The sequence below is a fragment of the Protomyctophum bolini genome, assembly GCF_963924005.1.
Source record: "Protomyctophum bolini genome assembly, chromosome: 11".
Lineage (NCBI taxonomy): Eukaryota > Metazoa > Chordata > Actinopteri > Myctophiformes > Myctophidae > Protomyctophum > Protomyctophum bolini.
In genome coordinates, this window is record NC_137872.1 from 31,118,559 (window position 1) to 31,140,523 (window position 21,965).

Sequence of the window (21,965 nt, forward strand, 5' to 3'; positions counted from 1 at the left end):
CTCTCCAGCCTGAAACAATGCCCTGCTTGCCCTTTTCTTGGAAAGACTTTGGGGTTAGCAGGGAGGTTTTCTATGAAGATTCTGAGCTCCTGGAGACGCTTGCTATTTATTGGAACACTGATCCTGAATTTGCCAAGTATACAGCCTTTTTCAGGTGGGAGAGTAGGGGTGCCCTTTTCCCCCAATTGCCTTGTCGGGAGGCAGTCCCTACAGTTTCCCCTGTTCTTCAGCCCACTGCCTCACCAGTTGCCCGGCCTGCTCCCCAGGCCCAGTCTACTGGCTCCCAGTGTGTCTCGTCGTCCGGAATCCAGGAGCCTCCGTCCGGAATCCAGGAGCCTCCGTCCGGAATCCAGGAGCCTCCGTCCGGCATCCAGGAGCCTCCGTCCGGAATCCAGGAGCCTCCGTCCGGAATCCAGGAGCCTCCGTCCGGCATCCAGGAGCCTCCGTCCGGAATCCAGGAGCCTCCGTCCGGAATCCAGGAGCCTCCGTCCGGCATCCAGGAGCCTCCGTCCGGCATCCAGGAGCCCCCGCCGCCCAGCCTGTCCAGCTCTCTGCCGCGCAGCATGCCTGGCCCTCCGCTGCCCGGCTCCCCGCCGCCCAGCATGCCTGGCCCTCCGCTGTCCGGCTCTCCTCGACCTGCAGCTCCGTCTGCAGCCCCAGTTCCTCGACCTGCAGCCCCGTCTGCAGCCCCAGTTCCTCGACCTGCAGCCCTGTCTGCAGCCCCAGTTCCTCGACCTGCAGACCCCGTTCCTCGACCTGCAGCCCCCGTTCCTCGACCTGCAGCCCCGTCTGCAGCCCCAGTTCCTCGACCTGCAGCCCTGTCTGCAGCCCCAGTTCCTCGACCTGCAGACCCCGTTCCTCGACCTGCAGCCCCCGTTCCTCGACCTGCAGCCCCGTCTGCAGCCCCAGCTCCTTGGTCTGCAGCCCCAGCTCCTCCGCCTGTAGTCCCACCTGAACCCCCCTCGGTTGTCCCCGCCGACGTCCTGCTGGACCCCCCCTCGGCTGTCCCCGCCGAGGGCCTGCCGGACCCCCCCTCGGCTGTCCCCACCGAGGTCCTGCCGGCCCCTCCCTCGGCTGTCCCCGCCGAGGTCCTGCCGGACCCCCCCTCGGCTGTCCCCGCCGAGGTCCTGCCGGCCCCTCCCTCGGCTGTCCCCGCCGAGGTCCTGCCGGCCCCTCCCTCGGCTGTCCCCGCCGAGGTCCTGCCGGACCCCCCCTCGGCTGTCCCCACCGAGGTCCAGCCGCCTGACCCCCCGTCGGCTGTCCCCGCCGACGTGCCGCCTGACCCCCGCTCCTCGCTTCTAGTGACTGTGTCTCCTTGTCCTCAGGTTCCCCTGTCTCCATGCCCCAGACCCAGCACAGCTCCTAGTCCCCTTGCTTGTCCTCCTAGTTGCCCCACTCCCCCAGTTTTTCAAACTAGCTCCCATATTTTTACATCTGCTAGACCCATCTCAGGCCCTCAGTTTCCCCAGGCTACGTCCAGTCCCCGACCCCCTCTGTTCCACTCTGTCCCACCTACCACCCCGTTAGCTGATCTCCCTATGTGTTTATCTGCATGTCTCCCTGTCTGTATGTCCGCGAGTGTGTATGCCAGTCTTCTTGTGTGTCTGTCTACTCCCCAGTCCTTTAGTCCCCCTGCTAACCGTTTTACCCCCCTGTTATGTCTGACTGCTTGTTTGTCCGCCTGTTTGACTGTCTGTCAGTTAATTTGTTTGTCTCTCGGTTTGTCTCACTTTCTGCCTGTCTGTTTGTCTGTGTGCTTGTCTGAGTGTCTCCCCACCTGCCTTTCTGTGTGACCCTTGCCCTAAGCCTCTCCAGTGTTCGTGTCCCTACTGGTTTTGAGCTTGTAGATCTGCAAAGATGTTTTGCTGTTTTGATCCTGCCAGTCCCATGTTTAGTCCAGTCTTTTCTCTTGCCCCTGATCCCCTGTCCCAGTGACCCTCCTTCCAGACCCCCCACCGCCCGCCCTGCTCGATGTTATGGACTTTGTTTTGTGAGATGTGAAGCGTTGTCTGGAAGCCACCGCTTAAGGGGGAGGCACTGTCATGATCCGTGACCTGGTCTGTCACCCCGATGTGTTTCCCTATGTTCCTTGTTTTGGGTTTTACTTTTGTGTACATTTACCTTTTATTTTGTAGTTCTAGTGTCTCTTGGTTTCCTATGTTGCCCATGTTTACCTGCCTTGTCTAACCCTGTGATTAGTGTAGTGTTCCCCTCCTGTGTCCTGTTATTCTCCCAGCCAATCCCTGAGTTGATTTGTCTGTTGTATTTCACCTGTGTCTAGTTAGTCCTTGTCTATTTATGTACCCTGGTGTTTTCAGTTCTCCGTTGGTTCGTTGCTTTTGTTGCCTGTGAGTATTTTTGTAGCCTTGATGCCTTGCCTGTTTGATCCCCTAGTTTTCCCAGTTTAGTTTTCCCCTTGCTTCCCTGTGTTCCTCGTGTTCCTAGTTTTGTTTCCGACTGCCTCTGTGTTTTGTGAATTGCTGTACCTGGACTCCTGTTTTGGTCGCAATAAAAACACTGAACTTGACGTTCCTGCCTCTGCCTCACATTCTGCGTTTGGGTCCTAACCTCAACTTGACTCACACCGTGACAGGTGTGGTGTCTCTTACTTCTAACATTGTTGCTCTGCCACCCTCCTAATGAAAGAATTTGGAGTTCAAAGGGTTTTGGGTCATATCACCTAATTTCAGCTAAATGTGGCCAAAGCTGACCTAGAACATGACAGTGAACCCCATGCTATAGCCCGCTCCAGTGTTACTGCACCTGGCTAATACTGCTCCCTGAGTCCCTGACCACTCTGTTTTCATTTAATCTTGTTTTAAACTAGTCTATGACTTTGATGGATATGATTCAAAACACATAAAAGCAACTGGGAGGATCACCTCCAGTTGAGGAAGACGTGATAATCCTCACATTTCCCCGAAAAATAAAATCTATTCTTGTTGGATATAGCTCTCCATCCTAACAATAGGTTATTGTTGTGGTGGCTGCTATTTAGGTCACAATCACATCGCCCTGAGCAATCATTGTCTTGTGCAGATTGCCATAAGTCTATACAGTATGCTGACATGTTGGAGACTTCCTGCCAGATCTCCTGAGGTGAATGGCAACTGGCTGACTTCCAAAATTCTTCTCTAATGGTTTACTGACAGTCCGTTAACAACGCAAGGTCTGCAGGTCTCCTGAGCGGTACTGTACTGTCCTGTACAGTTCTGTACTTTCCAATTAGAATAAGTGGCATATAACAATAGCGCTGTGTGTGGCTATATATATATATCCACTGGCGTCCAAATAGGATGGCACAGCTATTTCAATAGAAGTTGATTGTGGCACTGGAGACGCTAGAGGGAGCCGGAGCTGCCACATTTTGACGGGTTGAGAGTGAGGCGTTGTGTTGTGAGCTATTTGCACAATATTTATCTGTGGAACAGAGTCAAACTAAATGTCAACTCCTACTATTACAAGTGTTTGTCAGGGTGATATGGGGTCCCCAGTTCAAATATGATTATTTTGGGGGATCCCCAGTTCAAATATGAATATTTTTGGTGGGTCCCCAGTTCAAATATAAATATTTTGTAGTAGTACCATGTTCAAACTTCAAATATGATTTATTTGGGGGGTCCTGGCCTGAAAAGTTTGAGAACCACTGAATTACATGATTGCCGGTACACGTCTGTGCATACAAATATGGTAGAGATGATGGAGGCACAGGCATACTAACAAATACAGTACATACTTACTGACTGACACATGCTGGAACAATGCAAAATGACATTCTCTTTTCCCCTTGATTGTTTGTCCTCTAGTTGCTGAGTACAGTCTGGGCCTTTTCGACACAAACCACAGGGGTGTTTCTTTTTTCTTTTTTTCCCCGGGCCTGTCAGCCAACTATAGGCCATCAAATCTCCAACAAACAGCACGTGCCTATACACTAGTACACACTTATCACACATCATCCATCAAAAAGAGTCTAGTGTAGCACCTGGCTTGACCTTAACACATAAACACTTGACCGCTAATCGTAAAGAAAGAGAGGGGGATCGCAGGCATGTGGCTGTCAGTTCTTGGTATTATGGAGTACACACAGCACCAGAGTTGGGGTCTAATGGGGTGATGTGAAACTGCATATAATACATACTACCACAGATTCAAAGCCGGGTGCCCTGCTTAAGTGCAGAAGTTGTTTTAGTATTGATGTTTTTATTTTAATTCTATTCTTTCTCTAGAGCACAAATTGGGGTCTCCAAATGATTTCGAGGGGTCCCCAGATGATTTGATTGCGTGCTTAACATTAAACAAACTAACAGAGTATCACAGGGTAACATTTCAATTTAAGGACTTAAAAGACCTTTTTACCTAAAAATAAATATGCTACAAAATATATATGTTAAAATGTAAAAAGAAAATTGCTGTAAAATTTTACATACATGTATATGTCTATAAGAAAATAGCTTACTTTGCTTTAGGGGTTCTGATTGAAGCCAATGAACCAGGTTTCTCCCTCAACACTACACCAAATCTCTTAGTCGAAAATCGCAGATCTACCAGCTCACAACGCCTCACAACATATACTGTAGTGTTGTGAGCTTTTAGATCTGCTATTTTTGCTGAATATTATATATATATATATACACATATATATGTGTGTGTGTGTGTGTGTGTGTGTGTTTGTTTACCTGTTATGGCACTAGAGCTCATGTTGATCATCCAGTCTTGATTCCCCCAAATGCAGATTGCAGTGCGGTCTATGACACTTGTTGAAAACCACAAAGGAAACACATACATTTACACATTGTTATGGTGATAATAATATATTAATAATTACAATATTAAAACGGTTCCATGAATTTTGGTAACTGAATATAATACACACTTTAGGAATATACAGTACAGTAGTAATCTTTAGGTGTGTTCCATTTGACATCCTTCTCCTATCACAGCAGCTCACAAATCATACTGCTGTGTTGTTGTACTTCGCCCAGCAGATATGGGAGTTTTTGTCATAACTCATTAGTGTTTTCAAACTCTCCTTGGGTGCTTGTAAACTGTGTACAGACACATACTGTATGCATGTTGTTTAAAGGCCTGACTCGCTTTAAATTCCCTATGACGATGCCAAATGCATGTACATATACTGTACTAGGAAACACACGCACACACGCACGCACAGAGGGTAATCTATCACAGTTGTGTTAAAAGTGTAATTGACATGGTGTCTACATTGAAACAGCTCAGGACACTCCCAGCTAGGGTGAGTTGCAGAACAAGACATGATGTACAGATAGATATATACGTAAGACCTATTGAACCAACATGTCATCCACTCAGCACATCAAACTCCGAGGACTATTTGAGGATAACCTTTACACAGTTTAGGTTGTCCTCTCACGGACTGCGTGTGGAAATGTGGGAGGGAGGTGGAGATCGCATATTGTGTCAATGTGAGACTGCATGGTATACAGTACAAAACGAAGAGCACATATATAGTGTGGCCTCTCTCACACAAGACATCTGAGAATAGTATGGACATGAGTTTACTGACCTGAGCTCACTCTTTGTGGGCACTAGAACAGAGGAACTCTGTTGTATAAGTCAAGGGTCCATACTGAATCGTGCAACTTAAGAACTGCCTGGAGTGTTCACATAAGCCTGAGTAGATAAAATGACCAAAGGTTTATTGAAAGTTTCATGATGCTGAGGAGGAAATTATATTATGTATAACATGATGTTATTATGATTGGTTATATGTTGAAAGATTGAAAGATTTGCACACATTTTCACAATTTCTGAATAGCGCAATAATTACATTGTTGGCGACTGTGGCTCAGGAGGTAGAGCAGGTCGTCCAATGACCGATGGGTCGGCGGTTCGAATCCCGCCTTCTCCTGTCTACAAAGTGTCCTTGGGCAGGACACTGAACCCCAAATTGCTCCTGATGTGCTGGTTGGTGCCTTGCATGGCTTCCGCCGCAATCTGTGTATGTGTGTGTGAATGGGTGCATGTAAAGCGCCTTGGATAAAGGCGCTATATAAATGCACATAGATGTTTTCCTGGTTTTAATGGGTTAAAGTGATTAAAAGAAATAAAGGGATCTACTCATGTGTTCCTTCTGTAAAGGATTCAAGCAGCTCTGTGAGAATTTGAAATCCGTTTGTATTGTGCTCTGTTTGGGAACTGTGTCATCATGAAAGATTTGAATATTGGACAGCTAAACTTATATGACTGCGGGTGTTTTCAGAGCTCTCTAAGCTAAGCAGAATGGGTGGTTTCAGGCAGAGAGAAATGGCTGTAATTATTTTGTGTGGTTCTGTGGTGAGGTTGTTGCGCTTTCTCAACTTCTGTTTATGATGGTGGGCAAAGCTCCGGGGAATAATGTCAAAACTATAGCATGCACGGCTGCATTTTGTAGTATACGGTAGGCATATTTGATTGCGCATTGGTTGGTTGATTGATTGATTGATTGATTGATTGGCTCTTGAGTCTCAAAAACTGCAAATGTAAGTTTTCTTTTCTTTCACATGGAATGTTCTGGTGGCTAATCAAGAAGGTTTTGCACTTCTGACTCAAGGCTTATCAAATAGTGCTTTATTTCCATAGTGAATCACTGTCACTATGGAAATAATGATCAATCTGCATGGCCTTTTCTGTTTTGCAGGACTTTTCTGGTGTGAACTTATCATTACGTCCTACAGTAGGTCTCCTCCAACAGTGTGCAGATGCTGAACCCTGTCTATAGGTCTACCTGTCTCTCTGTGTGAGAGGAATGCTGTCTCACTGTCAAGCTGTCCATTCTGTCTGTCTCTCCTGTGTGAGCGCATTGCTGTCTCCTCCTGTCTGTCTGTCTGATGAATGAAAACAACATTACAAGGCTCAGTGAACCATCCACTGTCCTCTGAAAACTATTCTAAACAAATCAAACAAGAGGCAGTGTTTTGGGAGGGAGAGCTAGAGAGAGAGAGAGAGAGACTTGGTGGTGTGGTGACCACAGCACGTGGGTGAGAGAGAGGAGGGGAGAAAAGAATGGGGGGAGGGAGGGAGGGAGGGCAGACAGAGGAGGGGAAAAGAAGAGGCAAAAACAAGAGTGAAACTCTCTGTGTTGACACCCACCTATGAGAAGACAGAAGAGCTAGTGCACAGCCGAGCAGAGTTCCCTCAAACACAGAACACTGTCTGTCTCAGTGCACGACTGGATTGTGTGATAGATCTTGCTATACCAGCGTTAGGCAGTGTCTGTGCTTGTGTGTGTGTGTGTGTGTGTGTGTGTGTGTGTGTGTGTGTGTGTGTGTGTGTGTGTGTGTGTGTGTGCGTGTGTGTGGGACCACATTCATCCAAGATGCTGGCTCAGCATGCAGACCATTGAAAAAGGGAGGGAAAAAGAAGAGATCAAAGCAGGTGTCTCACAAATACACCGCTAACGCACTGGTTGAAAGGAGTGTTTGAAAAGCTTACATCATTCAAGAAGTCAGCAGCTGCAGCACACACAGCGGACACATCCAACCTGCTCCTGTGAAGCTGTGCTTCTTCTGAAGAACATGTGTGCGCTCTCTGCGTGATGCAGCGCTTCACATAGAGCACACAGAACACAGAGGGACAGTGCGAGGAGAGCAGAGAGACGGGATAAGAAGGAACAAACCCCCTATAGCTGGGACTGGAACCAAAGAGGGATTTTACAAACTGAGAGCAAACCCCGCGGTGCTGGTTTGTTCGGAATTTATCCCAAGGAAGAAGACGGGATTTTTTCTTTTCCTTTGGTGCAGTTTTTCCCCTGAAGGAGAGGGGAGGAAGGGGAAGGGTATAGTTGGGGAGGTGGAGGAAGAGGTGGAGGAGGTGGAGGACGAGGAATGGATGACCTCTGCAGCCTGAGCGGCCTGGATCCTCTCTGGGTGAGTGACCCTCTGCTGTTGTTGTACAGTTAAATCCCTGGAGACAAATGGAAACAAATGGACTCATACGGGGGTCCATTTGGTTCCATTATACTCTGAGTTACACTTATGATTTATGTTTGACTCAGAGGCGAAACACTCATCTACGTAAGCATATTGATATCCATGATATGATGACCATCAAAAACCCTTTTAGATGGAGACTCATGAGGGACAACTCAGGTGGTCAACCCAAATCACAACAATTCAGTCCAATGAGCAGAACACCAATGAATGCATGACAGGCAGTGGATGCACTGCCTGTCATGCATCTGTATCTATTGGAAATACCAGATCTATACATTATGGGGGGTGGCAGTAGCTCAGGAGCAGCCGTCTTAGAATCAAAAGGTTGCCATTTTGATGCCTGCAGCTCCTCCTGACTGAGTCCATGAGCAAGACACTGAGATCCTAACTTTTCCGAAGAGCAGGTGAATGTATTGCACCCTGTAAAGTGCCTTGGGAGAATGGCGCTTTATAAATGGACCACAAACACAAGCTGTATGTGTTTGTCTTCATCATTCATGATGCAAAGCCATGCAGGCATTGGAAAGCAACCTTCTGAGGCCGACTGGCCTCAATGTGAACAGGCTCTGGGGAGGAAGACAGGATGAAGTGTCATGTACAGTAAAGCCTTTCTGACCGAAATGCCTTTTACAGACAGAGAGAGAGAGAGAGAGAGACAGTCACAGACACCAGCTTCTGTATATTTATGGTCTGTTGTTGCCCATTTACGTGATGTGAAAGATGTTTCTACTATAATAGAACATGAACATTTATCAAGGGATAATTTGTTGCATGCATGCGTGCGTGAGTGTGTCTGTGTGTGTGACTGTGCGTGCGTGCGTGCGTATACGGTCGTGTGTGTGTGTATGCGTGGCGTGCCTGCGTGCGTGCGTGCGTGCTCGTGTGTGTGTGTGCGCGTGCAGTCGACTTGTGTGTGGCCGAGTGATTCTGGGAAGTGTTATTTGAATTTGACAGTGAGAGCATGGTCCTAATACCTGAGTCACCGCAGAATCATCTCATGATTCATAGACTCCTGGCTCTGTCCTTCATAACTCTCTCTCTGTATGCTTTTCTTCCTTCCTTTCTTTCTTTCTTTCTGCAAGACACTCCCAGACGTTTAAACTAGATATGCTTCAGGAGCTCACAAACAAACACACATGAAGCATGCGAGTGAGCAATTAATGATCGACTCATCCCTCGGTTAAATAGTAGTTGGCCTCATATATCACTGCAGTCTAGCCCCAGGTGACCTGACGGTAGACAGATTGAACCTCAGCCAGTAATATAGTGTCTGCTAATTAACCATTTACACTTATTCGCGTGAGTCGTGACACAAAGTGAAAATGCTGAACACAAGCTCACAACGTGTACAAAATAAATACATGCGATTAACCCATGGCTGCCACAGACGTTGGGTTTCTTAGAAAACACATGCATGCATGCTTATTCGGCTGTATAGGCTCATGAACTGGACTATGCACCTTTCAGTAGGCCAAAGGGAAAGGAATTAATAATACTTCCTTAGATCTACTAGTTTTAGTTTTAGTAACAAAGGACTGTTATTCCCAGGGACACATTTTGAATGCTTTTTATGGGTTTTTCAGCTCCTGTTGATGAACAAACATGAGAAGGTTGTGAATTATTGTTTGTGTCTGTTTTCAGTCTACAGCAGCAGCACACATTGCAATCAGTTAATCACATGGCCGCCGGTCTCTACACACTTCCATTGATTTGTTTACAGAAATTCAAATGTCTCTCTACAGTATTAAGTAAATACTGGGACTATAGCGGCCTGCCCAACTTGGCACCTTGCGAAACAACAAGCCCTGCATGTCCATTTTCCAAAGAGAAACGTATTACATAAGCAGGGCAGAATGGATAAAATACCCTCCAACGAAAACAATTTCTCAGAGTTAAATAATCATATCACATATCAAATGTGAAAATGTCCTGTTCAGCATCAGAACTGACAATTTAACTAAATATAGACATATAAATGAATGTGATTGACATTACAGTACACAGACAGACGTCTTGATTATGGTGCAGTTCCTGGATGAGGTAATCTGTTCTGTTCCATGTATTGATGTTAGGAATGAATAAGTAGCAAGCAGGTGACAATTGTGAGACTGTTAACTTCATAATGGTTACCGTCTCCCTTTGGCACCTCGGTGCTAGTATGCGCCAACGTTGTACATGATGTACAGTAACGGTTGATGTAGTATAGCTATAGCATGCTACACTGTACAACTATACTCTCTCACATTGAATCTCTTTTTCTCTCTCAGACCCTATAACCCAGTTGTTTAAAGTGTTATGGTTTATGCGATTACCAGTACACCTACATTCCAGTTTATTATTCTAGATATCCTGGATATCAATATGCTTACGTAGATGAGTGTTTCACCACTGAGTCAAGCATAAATCATAACATGAAGCATCCCCATAACTCTGAGAGTGTAAAAAGTGACACGTAAGGGTCCATTAGTAGTTAGTTAGGGGTTAAATGTCTTGCTCAGTGACACGACGACGCATACACTGGGCGGGTCAGTGGTCCTTCTGATTACCAGTCGGATGGCCTCTCTGACCCACTCAACTACGGCGGCCAGTAACAACTAAACTAACTCTCTGTTTCGCCATTATCCTAACTGGAAGATGCTATAGCGATTACTTACTGTCGTGGGATGACCTGGCCCCTTCAAATAGTATTTAAATTACTTACTGTCGTGGGATGACCTGGCGCCCCTTCAAATAGTATTTAAATTACTTACTTTCGTGGGATGACCTGGCGCCCCTTCAAATAGTATTTAAATTACTTACTGTCGTGGGATGACCTGGCGCCCCTTCAAATAGTATTTAAATTACTTACTGTCGTGGGATGACCTGGCCCCTTCAAATAGTATTTAAATTGGTGTTTAGCTTGGTGGCAGGGGAGTTACTGTAGCTAGACCCCCTTGTTATTCTTGAAAAGTAAACGTCTGGAAAGCATTGCAGTCTCTGAGGAGGCTGTCTTTGAACTGCCCTGCCCTTTGCTGAATCAGTTCAATGTGTGCATGTATAGCCTGGCAAATGGTTTAGTTTGAGTTCAAATAATTTCTCTCCAAGAGAAAGCAAAAGCACTACAGCATATACAGTGGCTACGCTGGGAAGTTTGATTTATACATAGTTGCATGCTGGTGTTGCATGCCGTAAATAGCAGATATACAAGCTTACCACGCGTCAAATCTCTGATGTGTGGTGAGCTTGTAGATCTGCTATAGCGGCACGCAACTAAGTACAAATGAGGCTTAAGTTGGGGTGGAAGAGAGGGAGACATAGGGGTTTCTCCATCAATGGATCAGTAACCCACTGACACAAAGTGTTGCAAACAAATAACTTCATACAAATAAATACAATTTGTGTTATTTGATCATGTGCATTGTAACTACTTGGGATCCACTGCCTTTTTACATTTCAAGGACAACCAGTTTGATATGCATTAGGATTCGGGCACAGACACCCACACGGCCCCACGCTTGACACTATTGTTTTTTTAATCTCAGAGACCCCGTTCTGAATCCACAGTTTTCATTTAGCTTTCACAGTTAAAGACAGTTAAACAGTTAAACACTCTCACAGTTAAAGACCCCGTGGGTCAGTTTGGACTCCTGGTGGTCCCCCTGCTGCAGATGGACCGGTGCTGTAAGGTTTGGAGCTGGTTGGCTGGAGGACATCTGGGTGTTGATGAAAGCGCTGTTGTGACTGTAGTCTGTAAAGCTGAAAGAAAGTTTTGGCGACTCAGTGAAGCCTTCTTTTGTTTTGCAGCAAAGACAGAAATCTGCGTGCGCACGCACACTCGCACATGCACGCGCGCACGCACAAACGCGCGCAGATACATCCCTTTGAACCAAGGACCTTGGTCTATGACCAAACTAAACAGTGTTCAATCCTACAGTAGTAGTAGCCTACAGTATGTCTCTCTCACTCACTCTCTGTTTTTCTCTCACACACACACACACACACACACACACACACACACACACACACACACACACACACACACACACACACAGTATGAAATAAGAGCAAAAGGTCAAGTGTTGTGTACTGTATATACAATTTATGTCAGCAGGTTCACAAAAGTTTGTCAATGTTTTATCACTCTGTACCTTCTCTCGTGTATTCCTCAACACTTTCCTCAAAAGAAGCCAAGCTTTTATGTGAATGAAAACCTTCATATGACAGCCCTGCAAAGCTGCAGGCTAATCTGAACCGATCAGAATGAGGATGAAAGGCCCCTAAACCCGACAACATACCGTTTCAATCCCGTCACCCTATAACCAACCGCTTTGATCAGAGACCGCCGAGAGCCTGCGCCCTGCGGTTGCTTTGGAGAAGGGCAAACGTGATTAACGTCACACTAAACACGGGCTTTGCGAGGCATCGGTTTAAGGAAACAAAAACAAATGTATTCTTCTATCTGACCTTTGATTAGCAGTGTTGTTTTGTGTAAACTGATAGTAAAAATGTTTGCTTGCTGCACATCGGAGTTTGTGCTCTCATCAAGCTTTTCTGTGGGTTCTGTGTTGTTTCAAACCAGTGATACCATGGGAGTATACGTGCATGTACACGCACGCACGCACGCACAGTCGCTCACACACAAAACACACAGACACAAACACACCAAAACAGAATATTTTCCATCTGCACATGACTCAACAGTGCATTGGGGTTCTTTCACATATAAGGCTTATTTTACTTAGGAGGACATCTGTAGGTGTCAAAAAGCTGTGTTGTTCAAACCAAGAGCAAAGAATTAAAAAGGGGAAATTAAATGTGAGTCAGTGTAATGAGACTAGTTTGGGTCCTTGTCTCTGCTCCCTGGCCGAGCGCCAACATCTGTTCAAGGACAAGCACAACATTCATACAAATGTAATTGAACAAATAAGCGTTAAACTCAGTTACATTGTAGGTCGTGCGTCAGTGTCAGACATGTCTACGTTTCCCTTTCTGCAGGCCATCTGTGACAATGAGTTCAAGGCTGTTATCTTCCACTCCCCCGGAGTCTCAAAAAGATATAGTTTTCAAGAAAAGAAATGCGGTTTCATGAAGGTTTGGCAAGTTTTGTACCAAGTCCAAGCCATAGTTGTGAGATGAAAAAAGAATGTCGTAAACTCACAGGTTCATGACATATCTATATGTACAGTATGCCATAGGTCATATACAGTATATATGTACATTACAGAATGCCATAGTCCATGTGGGACTCCAACTTTGGGAAAGGTTTCTGCCTGATCAGAGCCTCATTGATTTTAATTAGGTCTATTTATACAAGTTACATTCAATATTAAAAGCTTTTATGTGTGGCCGGAAGTTTGAGAGATTAGATTCCAGACTGACTGACATAGCCTACAGACGTACACAGACCCACCTCGACAGCCAGATTTATACAGAGCCACACAAAAAAAGGTAGAAAAAAAAAGAAGTTGTTTGTCTGGGATTAGTCCCTATTAACGTCTTCTGTCAGACCTGTGTTTGACCTCTGAAGACTTGAGGTGCATGACACTTACAGTAGAGAGCGTGTGTGCTGTGTTAATCAGAAGCCAAGGGAGAGGCAGTTTACACAAGGCTCCAGAGCAGAGAGTATGAGTCCGCTCCTGATAGTTAGGTCAATGACTGCTTTGTGTTGACTCAGCAGATCCATCATAGACCCTTCTCCCACAAATTAATGTTTATGTAAAGATTACAAGGGTGTTCGTGCAACTAACCTACTGTACTTACAGTATCCCAAACCTTGTTTAAAAAAAAAACTAAAAACCTAAATGACATCAGGTATAGCTTGTATGACCTGTGGGTCCAAAGATAAATCCAATATACATTTTGCAATTTAGGCGTTTGGCAGCTCTTATGCAGAGCGACGATGTGCAAGATCATCAGACTAAGTGGCATGAACCCAAGTCAAGTCAAACGGCAGGGTGAATGGTAAAGAGTGGCATGAACCCAAGTCAAGTCAAACGGCAGGGTGAATGGTAAAGAGTGGCATGAACCCAAGTCAAGTCAAACGGCAGGGTGAATGGTAAAGAGTGGCATGAACCCAAGTCAAGTCAAACGGCAGGGTGAATGGTAAAGAGTGGCATGAACCCAGGTCAAGTCAAACGGCAGGGTGAATGGTAAAGAGTGGCATGAACCCAAGTCAAGTCAAACGGCAGGGTGAATGGTAAAGTCAATAGATTGCAAACAACATATAGTGCTACAAAGAAACTGGGATAAAGGTAAAACATCGATCTTAGCTTCTGTCTATAAACAGCATGCTCTAAAAATAACACAGCCTAGTTAACCTTTGTCGACATGACAGATACGAACATCTGCATGTATGAGACGTCTAATCCAAATCAAAAGGGACAAAAACATATACCACTGAGGTATATTTATTCCCTGGTGTGAACAGCTGAGTATTCTTGTTAGCTGTAGTCACTTTGTGTGGCAAAGATTTCTAAGCACAAACATCATGCTTCTTCTTACTATGTTCGGTTGTCTTATTTATTTCGGATTTTGTGTCGAGATGTATACCGATGCCATTTTCTCTTTCCCGATTCCCATAACTTGTATATCGGTCGATAACGATATGCAATGTGTGTCTGTGTAATAAGATAAATCTAGGATATGATGAAATATATAATATGTGATAAATTACATGGTATATCGGAATGACATAGATAGACAGGCATACTCGGCCGATAACGACACCAGCATATCGGAAACAACTCTAACTCTGTGCCCCACGTGTCTTGTAGGATTGGAACCTAACATGGTACACTCCCCACCCAGACCTGACCCAGTGGAACAACTCTAACTCTGTGCCCCACGTGTCTTGTAGGATTGGAACCTAACATGGTACACTCCCCACCCAGACCTGACCCAGTGTTTACGTGTCTTGTAGGATTGGAACCTAACATGGTACACTCCCCACCCGGACCTGAGCCAGTGTTTCCAGCACACGGTGCTGGTGTGGTTCCCCTGCCTCTACCTGTGGCTGTGTGCCCCGCTGTACCTGGTCTACCTGTGGTTCACCGACAAGGGCCGCATCGGCCTCTCCAGCCTCTGCTGTGCCAAGACGGTGAGTCAGTGGACGTTGGTTTGAGCTAGCGGGGGATTGCCGGGATTCCCGAGGGGGCTAATTCAGTGTTCAGACTTAAAACCCTACACTTAAGTTGACCAGAGTCCCCCAGGGCGCTCGTCTTCTAGGGCCTCTCGGTTCTCACTCAAATATCCAAATATCCTTGCCGAAAATAGCCCATCTACAAGCTCACAACACGCCGTGTTGCGACACGTTGCAAGCTTGTAGATCTGCTATCTTCGCTGAATGTTCGCTATATAGGGACACTATATGGGTTCAAGTGGCTAAGTGTTAGCGTCAGGGTTAGAATTAGGATTAGGCTAATGCAAGGGTACGGGGCTAGGCACATAAGGTTAGGCCTTAAGGGATTAGAGAATATATGCAGTCAATGGAGGGTGCTCACAAATATAGTAAAACTAATTTGTATTTGCCAGTGGCATTAAAATAAACAAATTACCCGTTTGGTACAGAGGTCAATGACGGTTATCTATGTGACGCAGCACGTTCCCCTTGAGGCCGTGTTTTAAATGACCATCATCAAGTGAGCGAGAGAAAAAACCCATGTCTCTATCTTGGGTTTCAGCCTCTCTCCTCTGGCTGACATTGAAATGATCCTGTTTGACTCTGAGGAAGGTGAAAGTCCAAACGTCAGCCTGCGTCTGCAAAACGATAAAACACGTTCAGACCAGTCTTCATTTGTCCCATTCTATAGCGTTGTAGCAGTGGAACAGCTATACGGTTCTTAACCCATTTAGGCCTGACCTCAAAATTAAAAGAAAATCTTCTAAATCCTCCAGTTTTCTGAAATAAATATTTTCACGATTTTTCAAAAATAGCATACCTACAAGCTCGTAGCGTGCCAGCTTGTAGATCTGCTATTTTTCAATAGCTAAATTATAACATAATGTTTAAAACACCCAAAATGGGGCCTTGCTCATGAGTACCTAACAAAAAAACACGTGCATCTTTTGATGTGGGAGGAAACCCACCAGAATTCTGGGAGAACAAGATCTCTGTCACTCACTGTTCGGTTTAATAATTAATAAAAGAAGCACGACATAGACTGGACTGGAGAGGTTACAGACTCTTATACAGATTCTCCTCTCCATCCGTAGCTCCTGGGACTATGCCTGGCATCCTTTGGCCTGCTGGAGGTGTTCTACCTGCTGCTGTTGAGAACCGAGGAGATACACAAACACATGGTGTTCCTGCTGAGTCCCGTCATACGCAGCCTGACCATGGTACGTTCACCCTGTCACACACGCTGCCTGACCATGGTACGTTCACCCTGTCACACACGCAACCTGACCATGGTACGTTCACCCTGTCACACACACAGCCTGACCATGGTACGTTCACCCTGTCACACACGCTGCCTGACCATGGTACGTTCACCCTGTCACACACGCAGCCTGACCATGGTACGTTCACCCTGTCACACACACAGCCTGACCATGGTACGTTCACCCTGTCACACACGCAGCCTGACCATGGTACGTTCACCCTGTCACACACGCTGCCTGATCCATGGTACGTTCACCCTGTCACACACGCTGCCTGACCATGGTACGTTCACCCTGTCACACACACAGCCTCACCATGGTACGTTCACCCTGTCACACACGCAGCCTCACCATGGTACGTTCACCCTGTCACACACACTGCCCGACCATGGTACGTTCACCCTGTCACACACGCAGCCTGACCATGGTACGTTCACCCTGTCACATAACGCAGCCTCCATGGTACGTTCACTCATTAGACACATTCCTAATGACTTTAACCAGCCCAAAAGGTTTCTAGTCTGCCCGGTGCACGGAGAATGTATGAACGTGGACCTTGCTTTCGCTTCTTGTAGACAAAATCGTAATTAAGAACCAGACATATTCTTTCGGGTTAACACACTACTACAGAATGCCAACCCCATGTGGTGTTAAAACTACACAGCTTGCATTCTGATCCGCTCACTCGCCATATCATAAACATGGGTTGCATGGCTGGCTTGCAGCTAAAAGAGACAAACAACAACTAAAAAGCGTCTAAACCAATGTGTCCACACAACACATACATGTTGGCCTGCACTATGTCTGCACCCACAGAAATATAAACACAGAGAGGGAGACTGTGACATGCCCCCAGGCTGTGGTATGGGTGCACACACCACACTGTACCCCAAATCCCCAATGGCACTTACATGGCTTTTTAAGGCTCGCTCAGTGACAAGATAGCTCAACAAAATGTGCATGATCCTGACCAGATAAGCCACCTCAGCAATCATCCTGAAATAGACAAACTCCTCTCCTCTCCTGTATTTTCTTTTATTTATCTTTCTCACGTTTAATTTCAGCTATCGTATTTGTTAAGTTTCAATATGTATTTGAATGGGTACTGACAATTTAATCATCTTGTATTTGAAAGTAGCCGGTTGCTATGGCACCAGCTAATAGGGAACCTTAATAAAATCCTCTCCTCTCCTCTCCTCTCCTCTCCTCTCCTCTCCTCTCCTCTCCTCTCCTCTCCTCTCAGATCCTGGCAGTGAGTGTGATCCACCTGGAGAGGGTGAAAGGATGTCGTTCGTCCATCCTCCTCTTCCTGTTCTGGGCCCTGGCTGTGTTGTGTTCCATTGTTCCACTCAGGGCCAACATCCAGCAGATCATTGAAGAGGTAGGACGCTATAACCTCACTGCGGCAGCCGCTTTTAAACACATTACTAGGAAAACGCTTTGGGAGGCGTTTCTATTGAGTCATCAATCCAGTCCATCGGGTAAATTGCTCGTTTTCTGACTGACCGATAATAATAAAAATACAAATCTATAATATTTAATATACTGTAGGCTATACTTCTCTTCATCAGAGAAAGAAAGAGAAAGCAATTGTCAACTTCATTCAGCCAAAAAGAACATTTTTAAAAGCTTTAGTTTCTTGTGACTGTGAGCTCCTATATATACCATAGCAAAAAAGAATGATAAAGGAGCCCGATGCGGAGCCCATGTATATACATCTGTTTTGACAAAAGGAATGCGGCCTCACATTCCCGCCTCCACGGGTGTCGATCCCTCTCACATTATATCGCTCGATCACTCACACACACACGGCAATCAACTCAGCTGGGTCCTTCACGCAAATAAGCGGCTGTAGAGTAGTGGCGGGTAAAGAGAAGGAGTGTGTGTGATTGTCATGTCACCTTCGCAGGGAGTCTGAGCTATGTTTACTCCCCACCGTACGTGTGCGTATGTGCATTAATCATATAGGCAGCACGGCTATTCTGGTGTTTGGGTTTGGGTGACGGTGGCAAAGTGACTTTTGTTGACAGCCACGCATTTACAGTAAGCGTGTGGGCTGAGACATTCCTTTTACGCAATAAGCAATTGCAGTGCCTCCAAGATGCATGCACATTGCTGCACAGACACAGCATGGCTTCCAGAATAGAGGACTAATCAATCATGACATATTAGCTTTTTTGTCAACTTACAATAAATGCACCGAATGTACATGTACATCTTTGTGCCAGTGTGCCCAAAAAGCACTCCAACACCAGTGTGTCTTGTTGGCATGACAGGTGTTGCCAAAGAATCTTCAATCTGTAAAAATCTTCAAATGGTTGTCCACGGGATGTGGATGTGGAAAAAGTGTCAATTTGGGGGTCCTTGACATGACAAAGTTTGAGACAGATTCATTCAGGTTCATTCATTGTTTACCTGGTTTCCTATAGTTTAACTGTGCTAAATGCTATTTAGAATAGCATGTTTGTTGTTCATTTGTTTAGACAGATGCTGGCTTCATATTGTTTACGACATCCTAGTTTCTTCAGAGGCACTATACTGTTCTGTTTATGTGATTATTTACCTTGTTTATTGACCAGAGTTCATGCTTACTCTGTTTATTCCCATCTTGCACTTGCCAATCACAATTTGCGTTTCCATCTTCACTTTTCTGTCCTCACTTTTTATCCTCAATACGTACTTTGCTCAGCCAATCAAATCACCGCTATGGGGTGCTCACTCAGCCAATCAAATCATCGCTATGGGGTGCTCAGCCAATCAAATCATCACTATGGGGTGCTCATCCAATCAAATCATCGCCATGGGGTGCTCAACCAATCAAATCATCGCTATGGGGTATAGGCCTACACACAAACGCACAAAGCTGGGCATAGGAGGGCCCTCAAAAATGTGAGTAGCCTGCTTTTTCCACCACTGTTGAGTTGGACGTGGAGAGACGAGGAGGACAGGAGAGGAGAGGAGAGGCTGTGGTACTCCGGAAACTCCTGCGGCTCCACAGGGAAATCCCTGGATAAGGATGTGCAACACGATGAGAAAATAATGCTGCCAACATCTCTATTCTCTCCATGTATCGCTTTCGCTCTCTACACAGTGAAATGTCAAATCCTTGAGTTAATTTAACCCTAACAGGTCCATTTGGTTACATTTATGCTAAAGATAAATTAACACCCAAAGTCAAATCTTTATGTTAGAATTGTCCAGATTTAGTGTGTTGTACACCAGTGGTTCTCAAATAGTGGGGTCCGGGGACCTTAACGGGTCCTCGACGAGGGGGTTCCAGGGGGTCCCCGGCAGAATGAGTTGATAATAATATAGCTTCAAAATATGTTCAACCACCTATATTTTATACTACAATCTACAAGCTCACATGTGTCGCCATGCGGCCACAAATCTTCTTTTAGGTATATGGGGCTCTCTGGCACAAAATATTTTCAGATCATCCGTCATCTCATATATCATTCACTACACATCAATGTGGGGGTCCTTGACATGAAAAATGTTTGATAACCCACTGTTTCACACACACATTTCCCATATAGCCTCTTCTGGTGACTAAACAATGTCCTGTATTTGTGCCCTGCCCTTCCTGAGCAGTAAAAACCATGTGGGTTTGAGTGGGAAGTTGCGGCACAGACTTGTTTATCTTCTATCGTTCTCAGCGCTCCCTTCATTGTTATTGGCCCTTTTTTATGAATCACAAGAACGGTGCAGAATCTCATGCAATTATTTTTGAAAGATTACTACTGATTTTGATACGCTTGGCTGACATCTTTTGCCAGGTCATAAATGTATACTTTTACATGTATACTTTTACATAGAACAAGTTTTCTCACGGGGTAACGGGTAATAACATTAGTGGTATAAAATGTTGCTCTCTTAACAAATCCTATAGCTGTCCTCTTCATACTGTTGTACCACCAGGGTGGATTTAAACCTTTGTCATTTCAAATGTTGTAACTCCAAGAATGTTGTAGCCTACAAGATTGTTGTATGAACAGAACCCAATGGACCCTTATACAGATCCATTGTACATTTGAGGGGCGCTAGCCCCTCCTATGCCCAGCGTTGTGTTTGTACCACGGAAACGATTTGATTGGCTCAGCACAGAATGTGATATATGCAGAATGCAGATGTATGATAAGAGCGCCCCTCAATTTAATTCTGGCGCTAGTCACGCTACCCATCCCTCAGGAGGATGTAGTCTACTGTTGACAACCAGGTTCAGGGAAGATTCAGAATGATGCAGTTAGTAATGTGAAGGGATTGGGAATATAGAATAGGGCCTACAGATGTATACATATTATGTATACATCTGTAGGCCCTATTCTTTTTGGCATATATCAAGCTTGCTCAACATTGGGACAGCCTGTCCGGAATTAATACGGAAGAGGACCCAAAAGCAGGCAACAAGATGCAGAAGTGTTAATATTAAAACTAAACCCAGAGATTTGCTGTCATTGAGAGCTAGGGCAGAAAACAGCGCTCGAGTGCTGTTCATGCAGCACTGGAGAGTGACAAGCTGGAGTTTTAAATACATAGTTTTCAATCAGGGCAGCGCAAATCTCAGCAATTTGTGCAACTGGCGTTTATGCAACTGTTTTAAAGTATTGTACAGTGACAACTAAAGTCCCTGTAATGTTTATGTTGTACTATTACAAAACAATGATAAAATAAAGGGATTTATTGATCATTAAAGCTGGGCTGTACTTGCCTGAGTCGGAGTCCAGTGCATTCTGTCCACCTCCGGTCCAGGACTTCATAATTAACTATTCGGCTCCCCATAGCCAACCCTGATATAGCCACACAGAGCCGCCATATTGGACTGGACCCATGAAGTGAATGGAGTTGTCGCAACTCTATCATCTAAATGGAGTTGACTAAACCAAGGTTCTTCCTAAATAAGGGCAAAAACATCTCGCTCAGTACAGGTCTATACGGACCAACAAGAACACAATGTAAACACAGGACTTATAGACAGGGATGACACAGGTGAACTCAAAATACAATCAACACAGGATAGGCTAAGAGGCAAACGAGCAAACAGAACACAGGTGCTAATCGATGTTGGGTGAAATCAGCCCTCAGCTATTCCTGTAAGAAATACTGGGAGGGGATGGGGGAGTTGGTAAGACAGAACAGGAAACACCAAACAAGGGCAGGCAGGAAGGCACAGAACAATACTTAAAAAATATGATAGACAAATCCAAGGCAACAACAGAGTAACAGAAATACAGGACTAATACAAAATAAAACAGTACATGACAAATCCTAAAGTCCTAATAAGTCCAAACCTAATAAAGTCCTAATATTTGTCACATACATTAGTGCTGTATGCGAAATCTGTTTTCCGCATTGGATCCATCTCTTGGAGCGGTGAGCCGCAGCCGTGCCACGCTCGGGAATACCTCCAAGGGGCAAGGACTGGAGTCCTTGGAGGACGAAAAGACAACAACAACAACAACAGGAAATTTACGGTCTTGCTTGTTCCTCCTCACTTGGACCGCCATGGGATTTGCATGTTGTATGAGCTAATTAACAGCCATAAATATAAATGCAGAATTACATAAATGCATATATGGGTTTATGGATGTATACACGTGTACAGAAACAATCCCCAGTAGTGTGTGGGTAAAAAAAAGAACAGTCTGAGTCAAGCCA

The 21,965-nt window shown here is 45.3% G+C and overlaps 1 protein-coding gene across 2 annotated transcripts in view; it reads left to right on the plus strand.

Moving 5' to 3' along the window:
- Nucleotides 1-7,132: 7,132 nt before the first annotated feature.
- LOC308324515 (multidrug resistance-associated protein 1-like) overlaps nucleotides 7,133-21,965 on the plus strand; it is a 43,608-nt gene continuing 28,775 nt past the window's right edge. Inside the window, exons 1-4 of one of the 2 annotated variants that reach the window (XM_080776563.1) lie at nucleotides 7,133-7,883; nucleotides 14,848-15,024; nucleotides 16,140-16,265; nucleotides 17,551-17,688. In XM_080776563.1, the coding sequence (XP_080632689.1) occupies nucleotides 7,842-7,883; nucleotides 14,848-15,024; nucleotides 16,140-16,265; nucleotides 17,551-17,688 (483 nt within the window). In that variant the 5' untranslated portion in view covers nucleotides 7,133-7,841. Of the gene's footprint in view, nucleotides 7,884-14,847; nucleotides 15,025-16,139; nucleotides 16,266-16,724; nucleotides 16,735-17,550; nucleotides 17,689-21,965 lie in introns of those variants that run through there. The other variant, XM_080776564.1, reaches the window with a different exon arrangement.